The sequence below is a fragment of the Ptiloglossa arizonensis genome, chromosome 4, assembly GCF_051014685.1.
Source record: "Ptiloglossa arizonensis isolate GNS036 chromosome 4, iyPtiAriz1_principal, whole genome shotgun sequence".
In the NCBI taxonomy this organism is placed as follows: Eukaryota; Metazoa; Arthropoda; class Insecta; order Hymenoptera; family Colletidae; genus Ptiloglossa; species Ptiloglossa arizonensis.
Window position 1 is genome coordinate 2661447 of NC_135051.1, and position 20681 is coordinate 2682127.

The 20681-nt window shown below is 36.9% G+C and overlaps 6 protein-coding genes across 13 annotated transcripts; 2 read left to right on the forward strand and 4 right to left on the reverse strand.

Moving 5' to 3' along the window:
- Positions 1-64: 64 nt before the first annotated feature.
- On the reverse strand, positions 65-1537 carry LOC143145330 (protein D2). 3 transcript variants are annotated; one of them, XM_076308629.1, is made up of 3 exons: positions 1353-1537; positions 581-832; positions 65-495 (listed from the first exon to the last, which is right to left on the reverse strand). In XM_076308629.1, exons 2-3 carry the CDS (start codon positions 774-776, stop codon positions 143-145), a joined length of 549 nt encoding a protein of 182 aa, XP_076164744.1. In that variant the 5' UTR covers positions 777-832; positions 1353-1537; the 3' UTR covers positions 65-142. The 3 variants fall into 3 exon arrangements, with proteins under 3 accessions (XP_076164744.1, XP_076164743.1, XP_076164745.1); XM_076308628.1 differs by lacking the exon at positions 1353-1537 and adding an exon at positions 1166-1330; XM_076308630.1 differs by lacking the exon at positions 1353-1537 and adding an exon at positions 1087-1221.
- A 1754-nt stretch (positions 1538-3291) lies between these two features.
- Cpf1 (cuticular protein CPF1) lies at positions 3292-7828 on the forward strand. Of its 2 annotated transcripts, none has more exons than XM_076308640.1 (3): positions 3292-3325; positions 6640-6841; positions 7310-7828. In XM_076308640.1, exons 2-3 carry the CDS (start codon positions 6830-6832, stop codon positions 7703-7705), a joined length of 408 nt encoding a protein of 135 aa, XP_076164755.1. In that variant the 5' UTR covers positions 3292-3325; positions 6640-6829; the 3' UTR covers positions 7706-7828. The 2 variants fall into 2 exon arrangements, with proteins under 2 accessions (XP_076164755.1, XP_076164754.1); XM_076308639.1 differs by lacking the exon at positions 3292-3325 and adding an exon at positions 6322-6454.
- Positions 7829-8307: 479 nt separating this feature from the next.
- On the reverse strand, positions 8308-10162 carry Cpf2 (cuticular protein CPF2). 2 transcript variants are annotated; one of them, XM_076308634.1, is made up of 3 exons: positions 9812-10162; positions 9455-9635; positions 8308-8669 (listed from the first exon to the last, which is right to left on the reverse strand). In XM_076308634.1, the coding sequence occupies exons 1-3, from the start codon at positions 9818-9820 to the stop codon at positions 8470-8472; spliced, it is 390 nt and encodes a 129-aa protein (XP_076164749.1). In that variant the 5' UTR covers positions 9821-10162; the 3' UTR covers positions 8308-8469. The 2 variants fall into 2 exon arrangements, with proteins under 2 accessions (XP_076164749.1, XP_076164747.1); XM_076308632.1 differs by having other exon boundaries at positions 8314-8669; positions 9296-9635; positions 9812-10103.
- A 1738-nt stretch (positions 10163-11900) lies between these two features.
- Positions 11901-17130, reverse strand: LOC143145326 (uncharacterized). Of its 4 annotated transcripts, none has more exons than XM_076308614.1 (6): positions 16973-17130; positions 15710-16006; positions 15226-15379; positions 14978-15017; positions 14545-14792; positions 11901-13675 (listed from the first exon to the last, which is right to left on the reverse strand). In XM_076308614.1, exons 3-6 carry the CDS (start codon positions 15290-15292, stop codon positions 13089-13091), a joined length of 942 nt encoding a protein of 313 aa, XP_076164729.1. In that variant the 5' UTR covers positions 15293-15379; positions 15710-16006; positions 16973-17130; the 3' UTR covers positions 11901-13088. The 4 variants fall into 4 exon arrangements, with proteins under 4 accessions (XP_076164729.1, XP_076164730.1, XP_076164731.1 ...); XM_076308615.1 differs by lacking the exon at positions 16973-17130 and adding an exon at positions 16308-16577; XM_076308616.1 differs by lacking the exons at positions 14978-15017; positions 15226-15379.
- Positions 17131-17462: 332 nt separating this feature from the next.
- Positions 17463-18666, forward strand: Rpl26 (ribosomal protein L26). Its single transcript, XM_076308636.1, has 4 exons — positions 17463-17538; positions 17813-17993; positions 18081-18221; positions 18483-18666. The coding sequence occupies exons 2-4, from the start codon at positions 17826-17828 to the stop codon at positions 18618-18620; spliced, it is 447 nt and encodes a 148-aa protein (XP_076164751.1). The 5' UTR covers positions 17463-17538; positions 17813-17825; the 3' UTR covers positions 18621-18666.
- Positions 18609-20652, reverse strand: LOC143145327 (protein lifeguard 4-like). Its single transcript, XM_076308618.1, has 6 exons — positions 20074-20652; positions 19758-19936; positions 19538-19646; positions 19369-19474; positions 19143-19294; positions 18609-19061 (listed from the first exon to the last, which is right to left on the reverse strand). The coding sequence occupies exons 2-6, from the start codon at positions 19888-19890 to the stop codon at positions 18812-18814; spliced, it is 750 nt and encodes a 249-aa protein (XP_076164733.1). The 5' UTR covers positions 19891-19936; positions 20074-20652; the 3' UTR covers positions 18609-18811.
- Between the last annotated feature and the right edge of the window lie 29 nt (positions 20653-20681).

The following is a 20681-nucleotide window of genomic DNA, read 5'->3' on the forward strand; positions in this document are numbered from 1 at the left end:
TTTTGTAATGCAAAGTACACAACAGCAACCAACTTCGTACCAAGAATGTAAAGAAAAGAAACAGTTTCTTTTTGCATAAAGAATTTTAATAAGATTTTTGAGTTAACAAAAATTCACAGTGGCGTTGTATAGTGACATTATTTCAGGCTCCCAATTGTTTATAGAGAAGAGGAACATAATCATCAAATTCTGCCTGATACATGTTTCCTGCAATGGGATCACCAAGCTTATATTTTGCTGCAAATTTTCTTATAGAGAAATTTGCTCTATCATCTCCACTTCGATTGGTCAAACGCTTTTCATCGAATGTAAGTTTTCCTGGCTGCTTGTACAGTAAGAAGACGTAACGATGAAGCCCTGTGTCCTGTGGAGGACCCGAACCAATATATTCAGAAAGGACTTCTCCTTTAGAGACATCTGATCCAGGAATGTTTCCTACTAGCCAATGGTGCCACTCACGGAACGTTGGAGTCTTTCGGCTCGGTGCATCAGGATCTGGTAGAAAATTTAGATTAAGAAATATTTATAAAAATAATTGTAAAATGAAAAGTTTGCCCCTACATATTGTAAAAGTACATACCAGTCATGCAAAGAGTATAAAAGGCATTTGCCTCTGCGTTCCAAGTAACGGTAGGTGGATCCTTGACTTGAGTTGGAGTCAGTATTTTACCAATTTCAATGGTAAGATTATTAGGGTATGTCACACTCAATACATTTTGTGGAACTTTGTCGATAACGTCGGGCACAACGCCGTTAGTTTGCAGTGCTTGAGCCATGGAAGATACGAAACGAGTGGCAACTTGCACCAGAGGATTTTTTGTGATCAATGCGGCTGAAATTAGGACAGACTACGTGATTAATAGGCATATGAAACGTTTCTTATCATTATCGCAAATAAACCGAAAATAAATACAAGGTTATCATGACTAACTGACACTCGAAACTGTTAATCAAATCATGATTATACGACCAACTTTGTGTAACCTCTTGCAATTGAACACCGTAGTAAAAAAAAAAACAAAAGAATGCGAAAACGTCGCGAAAAACAAATTAAGTCGCATGATACTGCACACGTTATGTACATACGTATGTAATGCACTGGGTAATAATCGAAAAACTAAACGAATAAATGTCATATGTTTTCAACAATTTTAATTATTATTACTTGTACTCAATAAAAGCTGTGTCATGCTCGAACACGAATCAACACGCAAATCGAACGCAATTTAAACAATAGTCCGAGCGAAACTGAGTGCAGGTCTCGAAGCCGGTATTCTCGGCGTGTAATTCTAATCGTTAGTTCTTTTCAGTTCTTTTGGCAAATGCTTCTGAATCACTATGCATATACATACCCAGTCCACGAGACTTTTAGTCTCGCTGTTGAGGGGAATACGGCACGCTAGAAACGTGTCCCTTCCATTCGAGAGTGGTAACTAGTCTTTTTATTGCTCGGCTAAAACATTAAATGGTGATATTAAAGAAATTATGCATATTGGAAATCATTCGGAAAACGCACTAATATATTTTTAATAAATAATAAATTAATGCTTTGGACATTTAAATGGTTTCGCCACCTAGCGCACAAAAGGCAGAACTATTCTTAACTCTAAAATCGGCACCATTCGCGAAAAAATTACAGTTTGGCGAGAAATAGTTTCAGTTGTTCCGGTCAGATACTGCTACAAACTGGAATAGATAACGATCTACTTGGCCTAATTACCACATAGTCGATAAATTACGAAAAATTATTTTTTTCTTTCTAAAGTATGGAACAGCAGGTTGATTAATATTTAAAATATATTAATTAACGTTGCATCTGATGAATCACTAATGAACCCATAATTAAACTTGAGATAAATCTTTTACAAATAAATCTCATTTCTCCTTTGACACAAAGGTATATCGAAATTGCAAACAGATTAACATTCACCATTTTTCTTCCAATGTACATCGATATTTTTTAAATATAATTAGTAGCAAGCGATTTTAAGGCGTCGTTCTACCAACGAAAGCATACAGTGTTCGAGACAATCAATTTTCTTATCGACTTCCCGTCTTAATTGTTGCATGATTTGAATACGCATTGATTGAGGCAAGATTCAAAGACCATTTTTGTACTGTCGATATAAGGCACAGATAACAGGAACACAGAATGATCGAGGAAGTCGTTTGACTTTCGCTACTTTGACGCGAAAGGGAAAAAATGTTAATTTAACATATTTGCAACTGAAAAATATGAACTTTTAGATTTGCATAAAGTAGCAGAGGTCCGCGGGTACATTCAAGGAACATTTTCGGAACGATTGCTATTACCATTAATTAGTTATAAACATTTTTCGGGATTTGTCGTATGCAAGACGCTTGTAGTGTACTAGGTAATCGATAGTTTTATCAACTTTTCGGACAAATAATTGCATAATTTGGATACGCATTACATAGTAGATATTCATAGCAACATTCAAGAATCATTTCCTCAACGATTGCTATTGATATTAATTAGTTATAAATATTTTTTGAAAGCTGTGGTGTACAGAAGACTTGTACTGTGCGAGGTAATCGATACTTTCCACGACTTTCCGGTCAAATAATTGCATAATTTGGACACGCATTGCATAGTAGATATTCATAGCAACATTCGTGAATCATTTCTTCAACGATTGCTATTGATATTAATTAGTTATAAATATTTTTTGGGAGCTGTGGTGTGCAGGAGGCTTGTACTGTGCGAGGTAATCGATACTTTTATCGACTTCCAGACCTAATTACTTCATAATTTGGGCATGAATTAAGTAACAGAGTCTCGTAGCAACATTCAAGAACGATTTTTACATCAATTGGTTAGAACATTCAATTCTTATGAATAATTTTCAGACGCAATAAGCTTTTTCGTATTCAGATAACCTATATGCATCTATGTAATGTAAGGCGGCTACATGTCTTGAATTTCGTACCCTGGTAGCAGGAACATAGAATGATGCAGGAAGTCGTCTACCGACGCAAGAGAGAGAAGAGAACATTGTGTGAGAGAGATAGAGAACGAGAGAGTAAACTAACTTTGATTTCTGCTCGCCTGATACCGAACTCTGGTAGCAGGAACACAGAATAATCAAGGAGGTCGTTCGACTTTTACTACTTTGACGCGAAAGGGAAAAATTGTTAATTTAACACATTTGTAACGAAAAATTGTGAACTTTTAGATTTGCAGGAAGTAGCAGAGGTATGCGGCTACATTCAAGGAACATTTTCGTAACGATTGCAATTACCATTAATTAGTTATAAACATTTTTTGGGAGCTGACGTGTGCAGGACGTTTGTAGTGTGCGAGGTAATCGATAGTTTTCTCAACCTTCAATTGTAATAGTTGCATAATTTGGACTTGCATTGAGTATCAGAAATTCGTGGGAAGATTCAAGAACCATTTTTGCAACGATTGCTATTGACATTAATTAGTTATAAACATTTTTTGGGAGCTGACTTGTGCAAAACGTTTGTAGTGTGCGAGGAAGTCGTGATAATCGATACTTTTATCGATTTTCTGGTCAAATAATTGCATAATTTGGATACGCACTGCATAGTAGATATTTATAGCAACATTCAAGGACCTCTTTGTAACGATTGCTATTGACATTAATTAGTTATAAACATTTTTTGGGAACTGTCGTGTGCAGAACGCTTGTAGTGTGTGAGGTAATCGATACTTTTATCGATTTTTCGGCCTAATTATTTCATAATTTGGGCATGCATTAAGTAACAAAGACTCGTAGCAACATTCAAGAACCACTTTCATATTGATTGATTGCAACGTTAAATTGTTATGAACAATTTTCGAACGTAATAACTAATCTCGTGATTACATAACCTATATGTTTTTACGTAATACAGGATGGTTGTTGTATCTTTTCCACTCTCCGAATATCGTTCTCACCTAACAGGAACATAGAATGATCGAGGTGGTCGTTCGACTGTTGTTAATTTGTCGCGGAAAGGAAAAATCTTAGTTTAAAATATTTGGACGACAAAATTGTGCACTTTTAGAGAAAATTACATTTTGACTTTTAATTGTATGACCCATTGTAAGCAGACCCTTTAATACTTTATGTATAAATTATATTTTGCACTTACATTCAAACAGGAATCCTACGTGCACATCTTGGCACGTTTCTCGTTCCTACTTTTTATTGACATATTACATTCTGACTCTCACATTCTAAACGACATTCAAGGTGCAACTATTGGTGCAATATGTATTGCTCTTTATTAAGAAAAAATTACAATTGTTCTCGAAACTTCATAGGAGTTGGCTACGTACAGTTTTCAATATAATATATATACTTATTTCTAATAAAACAATTACATTTTGATTTTAAATTGTTTTACAAGTTCTAAGCACACCTCGTAACATAAGACTTTACGTACAAATTATATTTTATACTTATGTTCTAATAAGTGTCCTACATACATATTTTCACACATTATTTGTTCCTATTCTTTATGGAAATATTACATTTTAACTCTTATATTGTAAAAGGCATTCAAGGTGCAACTACTCATGCAATATGTACTAACCTTTCTTAAGAAAAAATTACAATTTATCTCCAAGTTTCATAGGTGTTTGCTACATAGAGCTTTCAATGTAATATATATACTTATTTCTCATGAAAAAATTACATTTTGATTTTAAATTGTATTACAAGTTCTAAGCACATCTTTTAACATAAGACTTTAAATATAAAATATATTTTTTACACTTATGTTCTAATAGGTGTCCTACGTACATATCTTCACACATTATTTGTTCCTATTTTTTATGGAAATATTACATTTTAACTCTTATATTCTAAAAGTCATTCAAGGTGCAACTACTAATGCAATATGTACTATCTTTTATTAAGAAAAAATTACAATTTATCTCCAAGTTTTATAGGTGTTTGCTGCATTCACATTTCGCTGTATTATGATCATGTATTTTTTAAGAAACAATTATAATATGTTTTTCACATTATAATAAACATTTTAAGCACATCTTTTGCCAATCAAATTTTATATATACATTTTATTTGACCCTTACATTCTAACAGGCAGTATATGTTTATCTCCGAACGCATTACTTATCTCCATCTTTTAATAAAATTATTATATTTTGACAGCTACAGTTTAACCCGCGGTCTAACAGTACCTACGTCGCCATCTAGCGTCTCAATAGGGGAACTATTTCTCGACAAACTTGGACGTTTGGCCGTAGATGGCGCCACTCAACACTTTCGGATTAATTCAATTTTGAACAAAATAAATAATTTTCGAATTTTTGCTTCTGTACTTGATTAAGAATCCAGATATAATATTTTATGCGTAAACTATACCTGTACAATCATGTTCCTCATTATTTAAAAGAAATTTCTAACTTTTAACCCTGATATCTAAAAGTTTCTGTAAACTCAACTATTGAGGCGAAATTTATTATCTATTATTAAAAAAACTACAATTCGTCCCTTGCTTCCTTGGGAGCCACCCGTACACACTTCTTAATGTAGTTACTACTTAAAAAACGTTTACTTTCCGATCTTTCCATTGTAAAGAAAGTTCTAAGAACTCTTAACACAAGACTTTACGTACGACTTAACATAAGACTTTGGTGGTTCTGTTGAGTGTAGTTCGTAGAATCTTAATCAACCAAAGAGGTCGCTCTATAGCCATTGATATTTTACCGGTCGGTATTTCAGATTCTGCATTACTTGTTCGAGTTAAAATATTTATTCTTTATCTCTTCTGTAAAACCAATTCCCGTAAGATGTTTTGCGATTCTATATCTCGTCTGTGATTGTGACACTGTTGGAATGTAAAATATGTTTTAAAGTTTCTATTTTAAATATGATTACTTATAGCACTGTAATATTATTTCGTTCGATAACGTTGAATTTGACACTGATATGGTAAGTGTCTCTAGTGCACCTAAGACGCGCGAAACATCTTTCGTTCATTCTTATGTTTAGCGTCTATTCCATATCTCGTATCTGCTGTGTTGTATAAAACCAACGTTAACATTATCAAACGCAAATGACTCGTAGAAAGATAACGAAGCTGTCGAGATTATAATTATTTAAAACCTTACCACATAAATTATTCTATTTTTAGAAACGAATGTAACGTTAGGAGACATTATTTAAGTTCGATCTATAAGTCGCAATAGTTGTTCTGTTCCCTACAAATAGATCGATCTTTTTCATATATCGTTGTACATGCTCCTTTGAAACCTACGAGAAAAATATTTCAATCGAAATGTAAGTGTAGGCCAGAGATCATTTACAATCGAATTAAATGTAATTTCGTGCCATGTATGGCGATACAAAAGGATCTCTTACAAAATAAACGGAGCGTTTCGAAAGTGGGAATAGCGACAATTCGAATGTCACGTTACCATTAGCATCGGTATTCCAGCCAGGAATTTGGCAAGAGGGTAAGAGGACGTAGTAAATGGATCACGGTCGTTTTTTGCCGCGCCGCGACGCGGCCAGTCAATGGCTTTGAATTGTTAGTCCAAGGTCGGAGGGGATAAAAGTCGCCGATTTTGTTGGTTGGAAAAAAAAAGAAGAAGGTCGGGCGTGGCAGTGAAAAGTACAGAAACGATTGCGCGTGTTACAGCGAAAGTTTTTCGGACACTCGTTCGAAACACGCCCTTGTGCCCCACCTGATTCCAGCCAGTTCGGCGTGGCCGACGAGTATCCTGCTAGCCGCCCAAGAGGTATATAAGATTTCGGCTACGAAACGTTCGACACACACTCGCTTTCGTACATTGTCGACGAATCAACCGATCATCAGTCTCCGACTCACAATGTTCTCCAAGGTAAGTGTTAGATCATCCAAGTTACCGGTTGGTATCGCTCATCCGTATCCGGTAACAAATCCATACCTAAGTGTTTTGGCGCTAGTAAAATTCAGCGCCTTTCGCCCGTTCGGTTTGCAGTAGATACAGTACCGAGCAAATGTTTTCGGAGAGACTATTTTTTTAATTCACATTTCTGTGTATTATTACAAAATCTATATGTCGATTGAAATCTACCAGAGTAATTTATTTATATATCGTTTCCTTCTCTGTAAAAGATAATGTTATCGATACGGTTCTTTTGCATTATTTTCACGAACTATTAAAACGTTTAATTGAATTTTTCACGTTCGTAACACAACCCTGACCGGTAGCTCCGTACATCGATTGCGAGGTTCAGCGAAAAAGTGTCCGCGGATCGAGCACGCGCGTTCGAAGGAAATGGTTATCGCGTTGATTCGTTTAGTAGTATTCTTTTTCCGTTTTCAGATTGTAATCCTCGCCTGCGCTCTGGCCATGAGCAACGCCGGTTACTTGTCCCCGATAGCGGCACAGTATACCTTGGCCACTGAAGCTTTGACATCGACATCGGACAACATACTTCGCAGCAGCGGAAATCTGGCACAGATCGCAACCCAATCGAAAACAATTTCCACGCCGTTCTCGAGCAGCAGCAAGTCCGACATCCGCGTAACGAACCCGGCAATCTATGCGCACGCAGCTCCCTTGGCATACGCTGCGCACGCAACACCCCTGGCAACACCATTAGCCGCACCGATCGCCACGGCTCATTCGAGCCCGCTCCTTGGTGTCGCTTATTCCCCGGCAGTCGCTGTCTCCCACATGGCTTACAGCAGCCCCGTCGGTGTCTCTTACTCTTGGTAAATCGCTCTCTCATCGGACCTATGGTTGCTCTCTCGGCTTGGAACAACAACCCGTTATACGATGCTGTATTTCTATTTTAGTTTCTACTTGATTCTATTTATTAAATACAGTATACATGAAACGTATAAACAGACACTTTGTGAATCGTTTACCATCCACCACGACTCCTAAAATAAATTGACTTTTGAAAATATTTAATTTCGTTTGCTAACCAAGTGTTGCGTTGTAACACAATTTATGGATGCAACGCGAAGAGAGATTGCATGTCCGGAACAATCCAAATACGTCACCTCCGTCTTCTGAATGTTTGCAGACCACGGTTTGAGAAATATTATCCCAAAAATAACGCCGAAGCGGAGATCGTAAGTGCACGTTGCGTCAAAGTAGTAACTTTGTCGTATTGTATTAAAGCTTGAGAACCGAGTGCAAGCGCAACTTATTCGGATCGTACATTTTATACAAATGCACACTTGCGACGTTACTACAAAGCCGGTATTCTCGCAAAGTTAAACGTATTTCGAACGATCTTCGCACGATTTTGTAGATTCGGGTTGACGAGCGACGCGAATGGAAGCAACTCAGCTGTATCGTAACGACTTTACGTTTATTCGATTTTCGATTATTACATTCTGTGACATGTAGATCGTTTGCGTCGCAACAATGATTCGTCGTTGATACGAGCGTAAACGCGTAGTTGACAGCGTCGAAGAATTGAGCTTTCGCCTAGTCCTCTTCGACGATCCGTGGTCGTTCTAGCATGGCCCTTAAAGAACCTTGACAGCTCCTAAGCCATTCAGGGCCAAACCGTTGAGTCCAAGAGGCGACGCCAAGCCGGCGGTAAGAGCTGGCCCGGCAAGCGCGGTGGTCAGTCCTGGAGCGAGAGCGGTGGTCAGTCCTGGAGCGAGAGCGGTTGTCAGACCAGGAGCGAGAAGCGTTGGTGCAAGAGCAGCTGTAGCAACTGGACCTGAAACAGTATAGAATCGTTGTGAATCATCGCGGATCGAATAGATGGTCGAATCGGACCGAAAGAAGAAGAACCAGTCGAGTCGTTAGTACACGTATTTATCATTTTGTTAGACAACGACCATTGTACTTGACGGTGGAACGGGTATGCCGAACACGTTGATCAGTCGACGTCGACCATTGCTAAATAGTAAATAATAAATAGATGATCACGCGTTCGGTAAAATAAAAATCGCGTGATGAAGCGCGGTGTGCTTAACGACAAACAACGATAACAAAGAAAAAGAAAAAAGGAAAAAAAAATGAAAAGTGGAATCGGGCGAGTGAGTTGGAAGAATATAGGTTAGAGATGTAGAATGGTAAAAAGGACAGATAAGAAAAGCGGACCAATACAATATCGGTTCTAATGAGTGGAGGAAGCGTGTCGGCAAGCGATTGCCAAGCGCCCAATTCTCTCGACGACAACGACCGTTGATGTTGTCGTTTAACAACGCGAATAGAGAAGGTGGTAACAGTGAGTGTACAGGGACGGTGGCGCTACTAGTCAGCAGCGATCCAGTACATTGCGATAAGATAGGGTAAGCAGTGGAGGTTAGGGTACATGGGCGGCACCTTGCGATCAGGTACCTGCAAGAGCGGAATTTGCGACCGTGAGTACAGACGCGGGCACAGCGGTCGCCGTCACGATTCCAGGATTGTTAACGCGCACGTCCGCTTTCCTGACGCTACTGAATGGCGTATCTACGCTCTTGGAGTAGGCTGATATGGCACCTAAGTTACCGATACCCCGAATCACGTTAGAGCTGGAGGTTGCGATAGTCGGTAGCGCTACCGTCGCCGCGGACAGAGGGAGGGCTGCTGCCCCCGGCTGTACTGCGACCGCTGCAGGCGCAGTCGCCGCGAGCAAACCGCCGCCGATCACGCCAGCCTGAGCGACCGCCAACAAACAACCGCAGATGACCAAGAACTGAAACGAAAAATTTATTTTTTTTTTCGATTTTCCTCCATTTCGTTCGAGAATTTTCCACGTTCCGTTCAAAGCGTCGATTTGGATTTCTCCAGTGATCGGCAAACTCGAAAACAAGAAACGGAAATTTCGTTCGAAAATTTATCCCGGCAAACGAAACAGTTTCTCTTACTCACCCTGAACATGATGAGAAGTAGTAGTAGTAGATGCTCTCTTCACCGTTAAGATGCAAAGTGCAGAAACGAATTGGATGCATATTGCAAATCTAACAGTGTATTTATACGCGAGTTCTAGTCACCCTACCTGAACAAGTTGAAATATTTTTTACCCGAAAACTACTTCGTATCGAGTATCCGTCGACCAAAGGCAGGCATATTGTATGGACGGCTCATTACAAGCCGATATTGCAACACGCACGTGGAACTGGAGCGCATTCGATATCCTTAAACTCGAGAGGATTGCCAGGCATTGCGATCTTTTTCGACAGTGTTACAAACTAATTCCAGTACGCTTTTCAGTACAAACTTTTGTCGCGATTAGTTTCTAACGTTTCATTAAATTTACTTGGTTCCAAACAGACGACTCTTCGAAAGGTACATTCGACCTTCAAAGTTTTGGGACACCTGCTGCTTTAACAAAACTTTTAATCGTGGCGTAAATTATAATTTTATACGAATACATTCGAAATCTTCTTTTTCCCAATTCGCTAACAATGGTGAAGACAACGGTCGATTGTATTTTAACAAGTATAAAATATTATTACGTCAGAACCTATGGAAAGAGTAACACGTAGGAACAAAAGAAAGATTTAAATATTTTTGATATTTAATTTTTAACACGCCCTCGATACATTTGAAGCGTCAATTATAATACTTCTTTTAACGCTTAATGCGGTCCTATAATATCTTTTTTACATTTATGTAACATTTAGTAATTGACCTATACATGGATAGCGGTGGTTGGAGGACAAAAGACGGCGAGACATTCGCGCAATTGCTCAACACGAGATATCTCAAATTGCGGCCAATATGTGTCGTTATTGAAGCATGCTATAAGGTTACGATTTAGCCAATGTACAGAATTACACGATGAATATGCTCCGATCGCGCGCCGTTTTATCGTAGATAGTATCAAACCATTGTGAAGATCTGACCGTTGCGATCCGATAGCCTGGATGAAAACTTGGGTGTTGTTTTATTGTTTCGTGAATTTCAAACTGGTGTCTGTTTTCTCGTTGATAATACATAAACGTTCTTGTTCGTAGTTTACTTCAAAAATTATTCGTGTTCTCAAAAACTAACGGAGAAAGTCTCCTGGATCGCATCTTGCCTCTGAAAAACGATTGATCAATCCTCTTTCCAAATACAAATAGCCTATCTAGCAAATACGTGTACATCTGTACGAATACAAACTATCATAATATTCGTTTTAAAGCATAAACCGTGACACATCTTAACCATCGTGCCGCGAATCTAACCACACTTCATTGTCCAACGACTCGTCGAATTTTCGTTTCTCTAATTTTTAACAATTTTCTCATAATTATTCACGGTCGAGAACTGTGCCAGATTCTTTCCTCCGAATTGTGTCACGAGCTTGAAAATATCACTGATCACGTCCCAAAAGTTTAAACGAATATCTGTAACAAAAAGAAAAGAAAAAAAGAAATCGCATGATACTCGATGATTTGCAACGATCGTCGTTTCATGGGTAGAATAATATTATCAGAACGAAGGATCGCGATCTAGATCGAAAGAGAGGAGAACGAAAGGAGAGAGAACGAACGTAAATGAGAAGTGAACGGGACCACGATCAGGCGGTCGGTTGCACGAATTACGCAATTGACATTGGCAAAATGTAACAGTATGGGCACGGCCAAGAACTCGGCGATTTCACAAGTACGCCGAAGGCGATTAAAAGTACTATACGTTGGTACACTGGTACCGTGTCCTTTTCATTTCCTAATCCTACCCTTTGGGCGTTCGGCATCGATCTAACCTCCTTGCTCCCGGTGCTGCGAAACGCGTCGCGTCTGCGCGTACAGTGTCGCGAAAAAAAAAAGAAAAGAAAATAAACGACCGGCCATGTTACGAAATCAAATTTTCTGGCAGTCCAACACGCTCGTTATAAAAGAAGCGAAATTGTTGCAACGATACATCGAGACGAATATTGTTACCATCTTCGACACCGAACGCAAAAACCGTTAAAGAGAACTTCAAGGGATTTGGTGGATTTGGTATCGTATCGAGGACAAAACAGAGACTGTTGACGCGAAAGACTCCCTTGATTTATTACCTCCTTAGAAAATTCCATACAATACGCAGATCGTATGTTTCTATCGTCTATGATCCCGAGCGGTTTCGCCGGCGATAACACGGACTAGATCGTTTCATTAGCTCCTACTATTGCGAAGGAAACTACGGTGATATCGGCGACACCATCAGCTCCTTGCATGTCACGTGTATTCGTTTAGACCGCTTGATACGATTAATCCACTAATGTGACACACCGGTATTTGATCTCATGTCCCAGCTATGAGAATCGACCCGTACCAAAATACACCGAGATCGCTTGATGTTAATTTCGCTCGTTTTTTCGTTTTTATAGTCGCCGAGCCCACGTGTTCCGGGGGTTCGGAAATACTGACGCGCCGAATAACCATTAATGCGAAATTGTCAACTCTTGACGTTCGTGTACATTAATACCTGCGTTTTTCTTTACTTTGCTACCATAAAGAACCCCCGAACGTTATTTACTAGCACTGCTGAAACATACGTGAACCACATGGAGTTTAAAAGCCACGCCTCTCGTTGAACAAAATTTTTGGTACAAGGATCTCTTGCTTGCAGGTTGTCGAGGCCCGTTAATACACGTGTTTGGTCACTTTTTCAATGTTTTACACATTCTACTGCCCACGCATACCATGTAAACGCAACGAACAACATGTACATTACGTAAGATATTCTTTCCTTCCATTCATATTAACTAAAATTAAATAAAATCAAACAATTAAACTATGAGCGGTAAACGATGTATTTCTAAAAAGAAAAAATTGATTTCTTCGGCCAAAAATTTGAGAAGCATTCTCAATCCATAGGCATTCGTCTCTACTTGTCTATAATACAATGGATACAAACGTTGAAAACATTTACGAAAATTGGCTCTTGCTCGAGAGATTTTTTCAAATAACAGCGACAAATATGTGCATGATAAAAAGATACGCTACTGCTAAAACATTAACTACGATACTTGCAAATTAAACGAAAACGTGTACAAGCACACCCGTTTGAGAGACAACGCCGAAGATCAAACTCGAGTTTTTTTAAGACAAGTTCACTAACGTTTGTCTTGTAAAAATACAATAGACAGATCGCGATCACGAATGAATTTCTTTCCAGCTTCTTTCCAGAAAGAAACTCGTGGCGATTCAATTATAATGAAGAAGAATACGCTTTACATGGACGTCGGCGACCAGAAGTTCATTTCTCTCAACTCGGATGGTTTTGCTTGGAATACGTTCGAATGAACAGTCGATTTTTCAGAGGTCCTTTCATCGCTTCCTATATACGTAAGGTTCTGCGACGATATAGATTTCTTTCGATTTAGCGACCTGGGTGCAGGGGCCACAGCATCTATGGCGGTCTCGTCCTCTTCCTCGATCTTCGCGGTTGTGATTTCTCTGGATTGTCCCAATATGCTTGCCAAGATCCAACTACCCTGGTATTTCTCACGATCGGGGACAAACGGGCTCGTAAAGTAACGATTCGAAAGTATCCGTCGACGTGCTTTTGGTGAACTGTCCGGACTTCCGATGGGAGAAGTCAACGGTGTAGCTGGCAACGATTTACTGCCTTTCTTCGGTTGAACCTCAACCGTTTCGGCCATAAACGTTTTCTGGAACTTGTTGGACATTATCTGATTGGCTACGTGAACGATCGATTTTCCGCAAAGTGCTGGTTCGCTGTGAAATCCATCATCTACACCTTGTGACTTCGCTTTCGCGCTTCCGGTTGGCCAGACCTTCTGGCTTTGTTTAGTTTCTAAAATAAAATTCAAATATTTAGTAACCAGATCAGATAATAATAAATTAAAAAACAAAATTTATAATTGATTTATGCCTTTAATTCAATTCTTGCCTGTTTCATATTTAATTGTTGAATCCTTTTTCAAATTTACACTAAATTAGGCAAAAGAAAGTGTGAAACTTATCAAAGAACTTAGATGTTTAGTATTATGTATAATATGCTTATACTGACTATTTGTATAGTTTATTTAGTTAAATTAAAAAGTACTTAGAAACATGTTTAAAAGAAACTTTAAATGGAACCATACAGTTCCTGGAAGAAAGACGTTTCGAATTTTATTTTCTAACCATAAGCAAATAAATTTGAATCTCTAGATCAGTATTATTCGAATATCGGTTTAATTTTATTGAAAATTGTCACAACAATAATTTCTCCTGTTTGGAGAATTGCGGTGAATATTATCCACGGACTAATGTGACTGAGAAATAATACACAATAACGCGTCTCTGACCACTTTTTAATTTGTTCAATTTTGTTACCTAAAATCAGAAATAAAAATTGAAAATTGTTAATCTCGATAGACTTAAAAAAAAAATACGTAATAATAGTTCGATAATGTTACATGATTGGTTCATAAAAATAAATAAACGTATTATTAGTCGTCAATACCAACATTTATTTATAAATAAAAACATGCTGATATTGACGTCTAATAATACATATAACTATCTATAAATAAATAATTATTTATAACTATTTATTTATAAATAGTTATAAAAAGAGACGCTGTTATCGACAACTAATAATACGTCTAATTGTTGTTTGATAATTTCTATAGTGACCGTAAGAAAACGTAAATCTCGTGAATTGAATGCGATCGATACCTTTACTTGCAGTTGAAGTTGGCACGAACGGTTGACACGGCAAGGGATGTTTGCTGAAATCGATCTCCTGATTCTTTTTTTTCCCGTCGAGTACGAATTGTTGGTCCGACTTCACGCTACTCGTTGACGAAGCGATCGATTGAAACCCTTGCGAACCTGACAATTGATTTTGCGTCTTTGGATATCGTATATAAAAGAAGCTGTCGTCGTGAGACGGTGGACTGAATGTACTTTCATCGAAATCGAATCTATATAAAACATAAAAAGCAATTACATACACAAAGAATATTTCATACACAATTATTATATATGCATGATACTAGACAAGCTGTGCTATTCAATCGCGACGCATATCGTACATACACACACGCGCGTAACAATGTGGTTACAGATTCTACAGATGGAAAGATTTCCTGCACCGCACGTATCTTACCGTTCACGGAATGTACCAGTGTATACGCGATTTCCAGATCCTAGTAACCCACAGATGCCAGAAACTTTTTTCGGTTAATTTGTTCGATACAATGCATAATCAATTAATTTCGTATCGTCATGAAATTTTCGACGTATTGATTACTCTACACACGCGTGATGGCGTACGTCACGCGCTCGACCGTGCGAAAAAGAAAAAACGTTACTCGATCCGAGTTTCCCACATAGACCACCGATATACATACATACTCTGTAAAGGCAGTAAAGAAAGAGCGGAGCAAACGCTGTGCGCCGCAGCAGAACCACGAGGGCGCATCCGTGAACAGTCATGGGTCCAAGATCTAAGAATAGCGGCCGCAATGCCCGTGCAATGAGCTGTTTAGTCACGTTGGCCACATTCCGCCTGTAAATATTCTCTCCCGCTCGAAAATATACCAAAAGAGAAATGAAACAATATGCTTCGAGTTTACGCGACTAAAACTGTTTCGAGGATAAATCAATCGAACTCGATTTCATTATATGTGGATTCGCGATACTTTCGATTGCAATTAGGGAGACCGATATGGCTTCTTACCGTTGCGATTTCGTTCGAGTTCCCGCTTTTCATTCATTGATGATAATGTTAATGATAAACCATCGTTAGTCAGCGACTCTGTGTACATTGACGTTTGACAACTCTGAAGCTCAAGTTTTACGAACAATTTGGAAAAATAAACAAAAAAAAAAAACATACCTATTGTCGATTCTTCCCTTCATCCATTGTGGCAAAGATATTCCACTACCGAGCGATCTATCTTGTTGTCTCGTGGAACCCATTTTATAGTTCGCCGCACTGTTGTTTTCTTCCGCAATTTGATCCGCTAGTAGACACAGCTTATTTACCTTTTACTTTGGTTGCTTGTTTTCATAGGGTCGTACTTCGATGCATAAGTTTAAAATGTTGAAAAATTATTCGTGAAAAATAATTCGTAAAGCTTCCAGGGGAACGAATCCTCTTCTAGGAGATCAACCTGCCCATTGTTCTACCGACCTACACATAAAGAACACGATGCATGCATACATGCTTATGTATGTATGTATGTATGTATATATACATACACACCTGTATGTAGTTTACACTAAATTTTAATTTTGTTAAAAATGGATATTTTTATTAGTTATGGATATAGATTAAATACTTTACCGGAAAAAGAGAATAAATAAATATGCGTTTCTTAATAAAATATCGATTTTTGATAGTCTATCTTTAATAGACGATATTTCGTTCGAGTATAAATTTTATTATTAAAAGGATTTCACATGTGCCGTCTAATGTATCATTAGACACTTACTCAACATTAACCATCATTTCCTCTTCTCTCTTTATCCTCTCTTTTTAAGCAGAATGGACTTTTTTTTATTTACGAGATTGTTTTACGATAATCGCGATTGCAATGATCTATCTCGGTTAATTTTTTAATATTTCAGATTTTTCACGTTTTCATGAAAGTTAACCAAATTACATTAATTAAATTGTTATACGTCAGTACGGGTCGATAAAACGGACGACAGATACATGGACAGTAAAAAAACTACTATATACTTTTCAAAAATGTCAAGAAAAATTACTCTTACAATTTCTAAGTATCACTATTGGTAGTTTTATGTACAGAGGACAACTGTCGTTGCGCGTTACTCAACGCAGGCAATATATAAAGTAAATCGCTTTAAATAAAAATCATTATATAGTAAAAATGATCACGAGACAGCCCAAAAAAGCAATAATACAATGAACGAGGAAAGAGACAAAATATCATGTGATTACATCTTTACGATTCATAACGAAATTGTAATTTAGTTTCGTGACAAACAACGGTTTGAATATGAAATAATTCTACTGAGCAACGACGACACTTGCCATGTTGCATGTCACGCGACGCCTGTCTTTCAGCATGAAATATAAACAAAATATTGTTCTCGATAAAGTTACGTATACATTGGTCGATTATGTACTTACCCAATTTTTACAGCACGGTGAATATTTCCGCGAAATTAATAACCCCATAACTATGATATTTTTACAAGACCTTAGAAACGGTAATACTGTGACTCTGAAACGATACAATCACCCACTGTTCACGATGAATGACACAAGTAGCATCATACAGTATGTCGTATCATGTCGAAGGAGAACAACTTTTCGTCAACGGAAAGTTCCTGTTTCTGGGAGAATTAAATAAACTATGAAAATCTAGGGGAAGTATAAAAAAGAACTATATCAATACTGACGTTCCAATCAAGAAAAAATATTGCTATTTTCACAAAGTATCTGAATTTATTATATGTGTGTAAATGCTCGTTCATATTAAAATATATTTATTTTGCGCATATAGGACTATAGGTTTTAATGAAATTTCAATTCACGCTAATGCAACGAGCAATATGTAAAAGTACATATACAACTAACCAATCCGAATGATTCAGTAAGTTGTCCCACTACAAGCTAGTTTAATCGTGTCTTTCCGGTGCTTGATGTGTCGCTAAATACTCTTCCGGTTGTGATCGCGGTATTGACCGTCAACGGTGAGTTCGTTGAAATCCGAATCGGTTCCAATCGAACTTAAATAAATAGTTTTAACTCCGAATTATTGTTTTAGAATTACACCACTCATCCTTCGGCATCCGAATGAAAATATTCGTGCTATATTAAGATACAGATAATTATATTTTTAATGGCAGTGGTTAACCTATTTGTTGTTTATGTTTGAAAATGCCACGTGATTTGACTGTCGTTTATCAAAATCATGACATTTACTGTGAATTCTAAATCATACTGAGCAATAACATTTTTCTGTAGGTAACCAACAACGATGAAGTTCAACCGTTTCGTCACCTCCTCTCGCAGAAAAAATCGAAAAAGGCACTTCACAGCGCCTTCTCATATTCGTAGGAGACTTATGTCAGCTCCTCTCTCAAAAGAACTACGACAAAAGTACAATGTTCGTTCAATGCCGATCCGCAAAGATGACGAAGTCCAGGTAATGGAACTAATTTACTTTCTTAAGCAATCCTAAAATATTGTTCTCTAGAACTTTCTCTAAATTATATTTTCTTTCTTTTTAAAGGTTGTTCGTGGTCATTATAAAGGGCAACAAGTAGGCAAAGTTGTTCAAGTATACAGAAAGAAATTTGTTATATACATAGAAAGAATACAACGTGAAAAGGCTAACAGTGCTAATGTGTATGTCGGTATTGATCCATCTAAGGTAAGAAGTAATCTTTTCCTTATTGTATAAATGTAATTGATTAATATCGATTAATGATGATTTAAACCATTCACGTAGAATGAGATAAAGCTGGACAATTATGGCAATATTCAGGGTATTCCTGTGTTTTGACAAATTTCTTGTTTGGTCTCCTTAATGCAGATAAATTGACACTGATAATACTGTTTTACATTTTCTTTATCCGCAATACGTTCTAACTGCCTTCTAATCATTATTTTTTCTTTTTCTTTTTTTCAATAGACTGTTATTGTAAAATTGAAGATGGACAAGGATCGCAAGAAAATTATAGATAGACGAAGCAAAGGCAGACTTGCGGCATTGGGTAAGGACAAGGGAAAATATACAGAAGACTCGACTGCAGCCATGGAAACTTCGTAAATTTAGACCATTTATGTACTTCAATAAAAATACATTGAAAATTTTGTTTAATGTTTCATGATTAACACTATTCATAGTGATAGATAATTTAAGCTACAAATAATCAAAAATTAGTACCGTAAATTCTTTACTAGGAAAATTAAAATAACATAAGAATAGTGAAAATTAAAGTAACATATAACATATAAAATTTATTCTTTTGAAATTGCAAGAATTCTTAAAATGTATATAAATAAATTAATTATATCAAGATAAATATTAATAGTGGCCAATACATATTCTTCTGGGGAGAGAATGTACATTATCATGTGAGTATCGTAGATAATAAACATACACATCAATATTGCTCCTGCAATGCATAATAGCAATCCAAGCGCTGTACTTTGGATAAATATTTGCATTAAACCACCAAGCAATAAAATCCAAAGTCCAACGAACAACCTATAAATGTATATAAATATAATATTTCAATATTTTCAACATTGTAATAAACACAAGAGTAATGGGGAAATAGAAATATACCCAGAAAGTAAGAGTGATAGTTCTTGTTTACTCTGAAAAGTATAGACTGTCAATCCTACCATAACTGTTAATGTTAGAAAGAGTGCCTGCACAACTGTAATAACATCAAACATTGACACCAGTATTCCAACGGTGTAAGCTTCGGCTAATGTCTATACACCCAAGCACAAATTATTCATTACTTTAAATCAAAATTGTACATACCAAAAATTGCTTGATTACTTACAAAAAAAGTCAACAGCATCAAGTTAAGTGGATGTTCTCTTCTTTTTATGAAGAGAGCAACTAAAGTTCCCATGGTCATGATAAATGACAATATTAGTGTCCAAGAACTAAAATTAAATAATTAAAATGAATGTCAAATGAATATCAAATGTCATAGAAAAATTACTTACTTTTCTTGTACAAAAATCTTTAGGGGTTGAAATGCCATAAATATTGTAGCAATCATTACTGTCATTAAAAGTTGAATACTCAACAAGCCATATACCTTTCGAAGAAAGCCTAAAAGATAAATAGACAATATTCATATTTGAATGAAAATGAGATTATTTTTAAATTGTCAATAATCTGTCTGTGTTAGATTGAATTTAATTGGTGAAAATAATTAAGTACCTAATCGTATGTTAATATCGGCATTATGAACGCTATTATTATAAGCGAAGTCATTTTCAATTCCACCTATGTTATGTTCCTTTCCACCACTTTCCACATCTTCTTCTATCAGTTTCATTGTTGCGCTAACCATTTTTTTGTGTCGGTAACCTTTATTAAATTCACTTTTGAAATAATATCTAAAATTATCAAACAGGATCGAATAAGAGTGGTAAACATCATAAAAATTAATTATACTTTATATATATTAGCCCACGGTTGCAATATGTTCAATCGAAAGAGTTTATAAAGAAATGCAATTATAATTGACACTCACATTAATCGTATACTAATGTTATGTTTTCAACAGCTTTATATCTTGTTAAAGCAATTTCTCAAACTGTCATTGAGAAATTATATTTCTCAAAATTTGCATAAAATAGAAACGTAATAATTTAGCAAATTATGGCAATTAATGTTTATCGAGTGATTTGTAGAGTAATATGCATATTTGTTTTGCTTCAACAGCGAACTTCAATTCGACACAGCTGTTACGTAGTTGCTTAACTTTTGTTCACTATCTTCGGCAATAATCGGTAACGATCGACACCGCTGATATCAGATTCGGAATAGGACTTTTGTCACGAAAGACAAAGTCATAAAATTACTCATTCTATTAGTTTAAAGTGGAGAGAAAAAACACACTAATGCACGAGTCTCGTGTATACGGGTTAGGTGTTTCGGTAGTCTGCCGTTTACCGCAATTCGTTACAATTATTTGGGAGCGAGAAAGAAAGGCTCATAATCATCTTCTTTCTTAACTCTCTAAAGCTGATCGAAGTTCCAACTTATGCATACGTACTTGTGCATTAGTATGTATCCACTTTCTCTCTCCACCACTAAATAAATGGAATGCGTTCTTTGCAACTCTTGTCCCACTGATCC

Coding starts and splice junctions, on each gene's coding strand:
- LOC143145330 (XM_076308628.1), bottom strand. CDS start 1,190: ATGACACAGCTTTTATTGAGTACAA. Junction 833..1,165: donor ACAGCTTTTATTGAGTACAA/GTAATAATAATT, acceptor TCCTAATTTCAG/CCGCATTGATCACAAAAAAT. Junction 496..580: donor TTATACTCTTTGCATGACTG/GTATGTACTTTT, acceptor ATTTTCTACCAG/ATCCTGATGCACCGAGCCGA.
- Rpl26 (XM_076308636.1), top strand. CDS start 17,826: ATGAAGTTCAACCGTTTCGTCACCTCCTCTCGCAGAAAAAATCGAAAA. Junction 17,994..18,080: donor GCAAAGATGACGAAGTCCAG/GTAATGGAACTA, acceptor TTCTTTTTAAAG/GTTGTTCGTGGTCATTATAA. Junction 18,222..18,482: donor TCGGTATTGATCCATCTAAG/GTAAGAAGTAAT, acceptor TTTTTTCAATAG/ACTGTTATTGTAAAATTGAA.
- LOC143145326 (XM_076308614.1), bottom strand. CDS start 15,292: ATGCGCCCTCGTGGTTCTGCTGCGGCGCACAGCGTTTGCTCCGCTCTT. Junction 15,018..15,225: donor TTCTTTACTGCCTTTACAGA/GTATGTATGTAT, acceptor GTGGGTTACTAG/GATCTGGAAATCGCGTATAC. Junction 13,676..14,544: donor AACTTCAACTGCAAGTAAAG/GTATCGATCGCA, acceptor ATTTTATTTTAG/AAACTAAACAAAGCCAGAAG.
- Cpf2 (XM_076308632.1), bottom strand. Junction 8,670..9,295: donor CGCAAATTCCGCTCTTGCAG/GTACCTGATCGC, acceptor ATACTGTTTCAG/GTCCAGTTGCTACAGCTGCT.
- LOC143145327 (XM_076308618.1), bottom strand. CDS start 19,890: ATGGTTAGCGCAACAATGAAACTGATAGAAGAAGATGTGGAAAGTGGT. Junction 19,475..19,537: donor AAGATTTTTGTACAAGAAAA/GTAAGTAATTTT, acceptor ATTTAATTTTAG/TTCTTGGACACTAATATTGT. Junction 19,062..19,142: donor CTATCACTCTTACTTTCTGG/GTATATTTCTAT, acceptor ATACATTTATAG/GTTGTTCGTTGGACTTTGGA.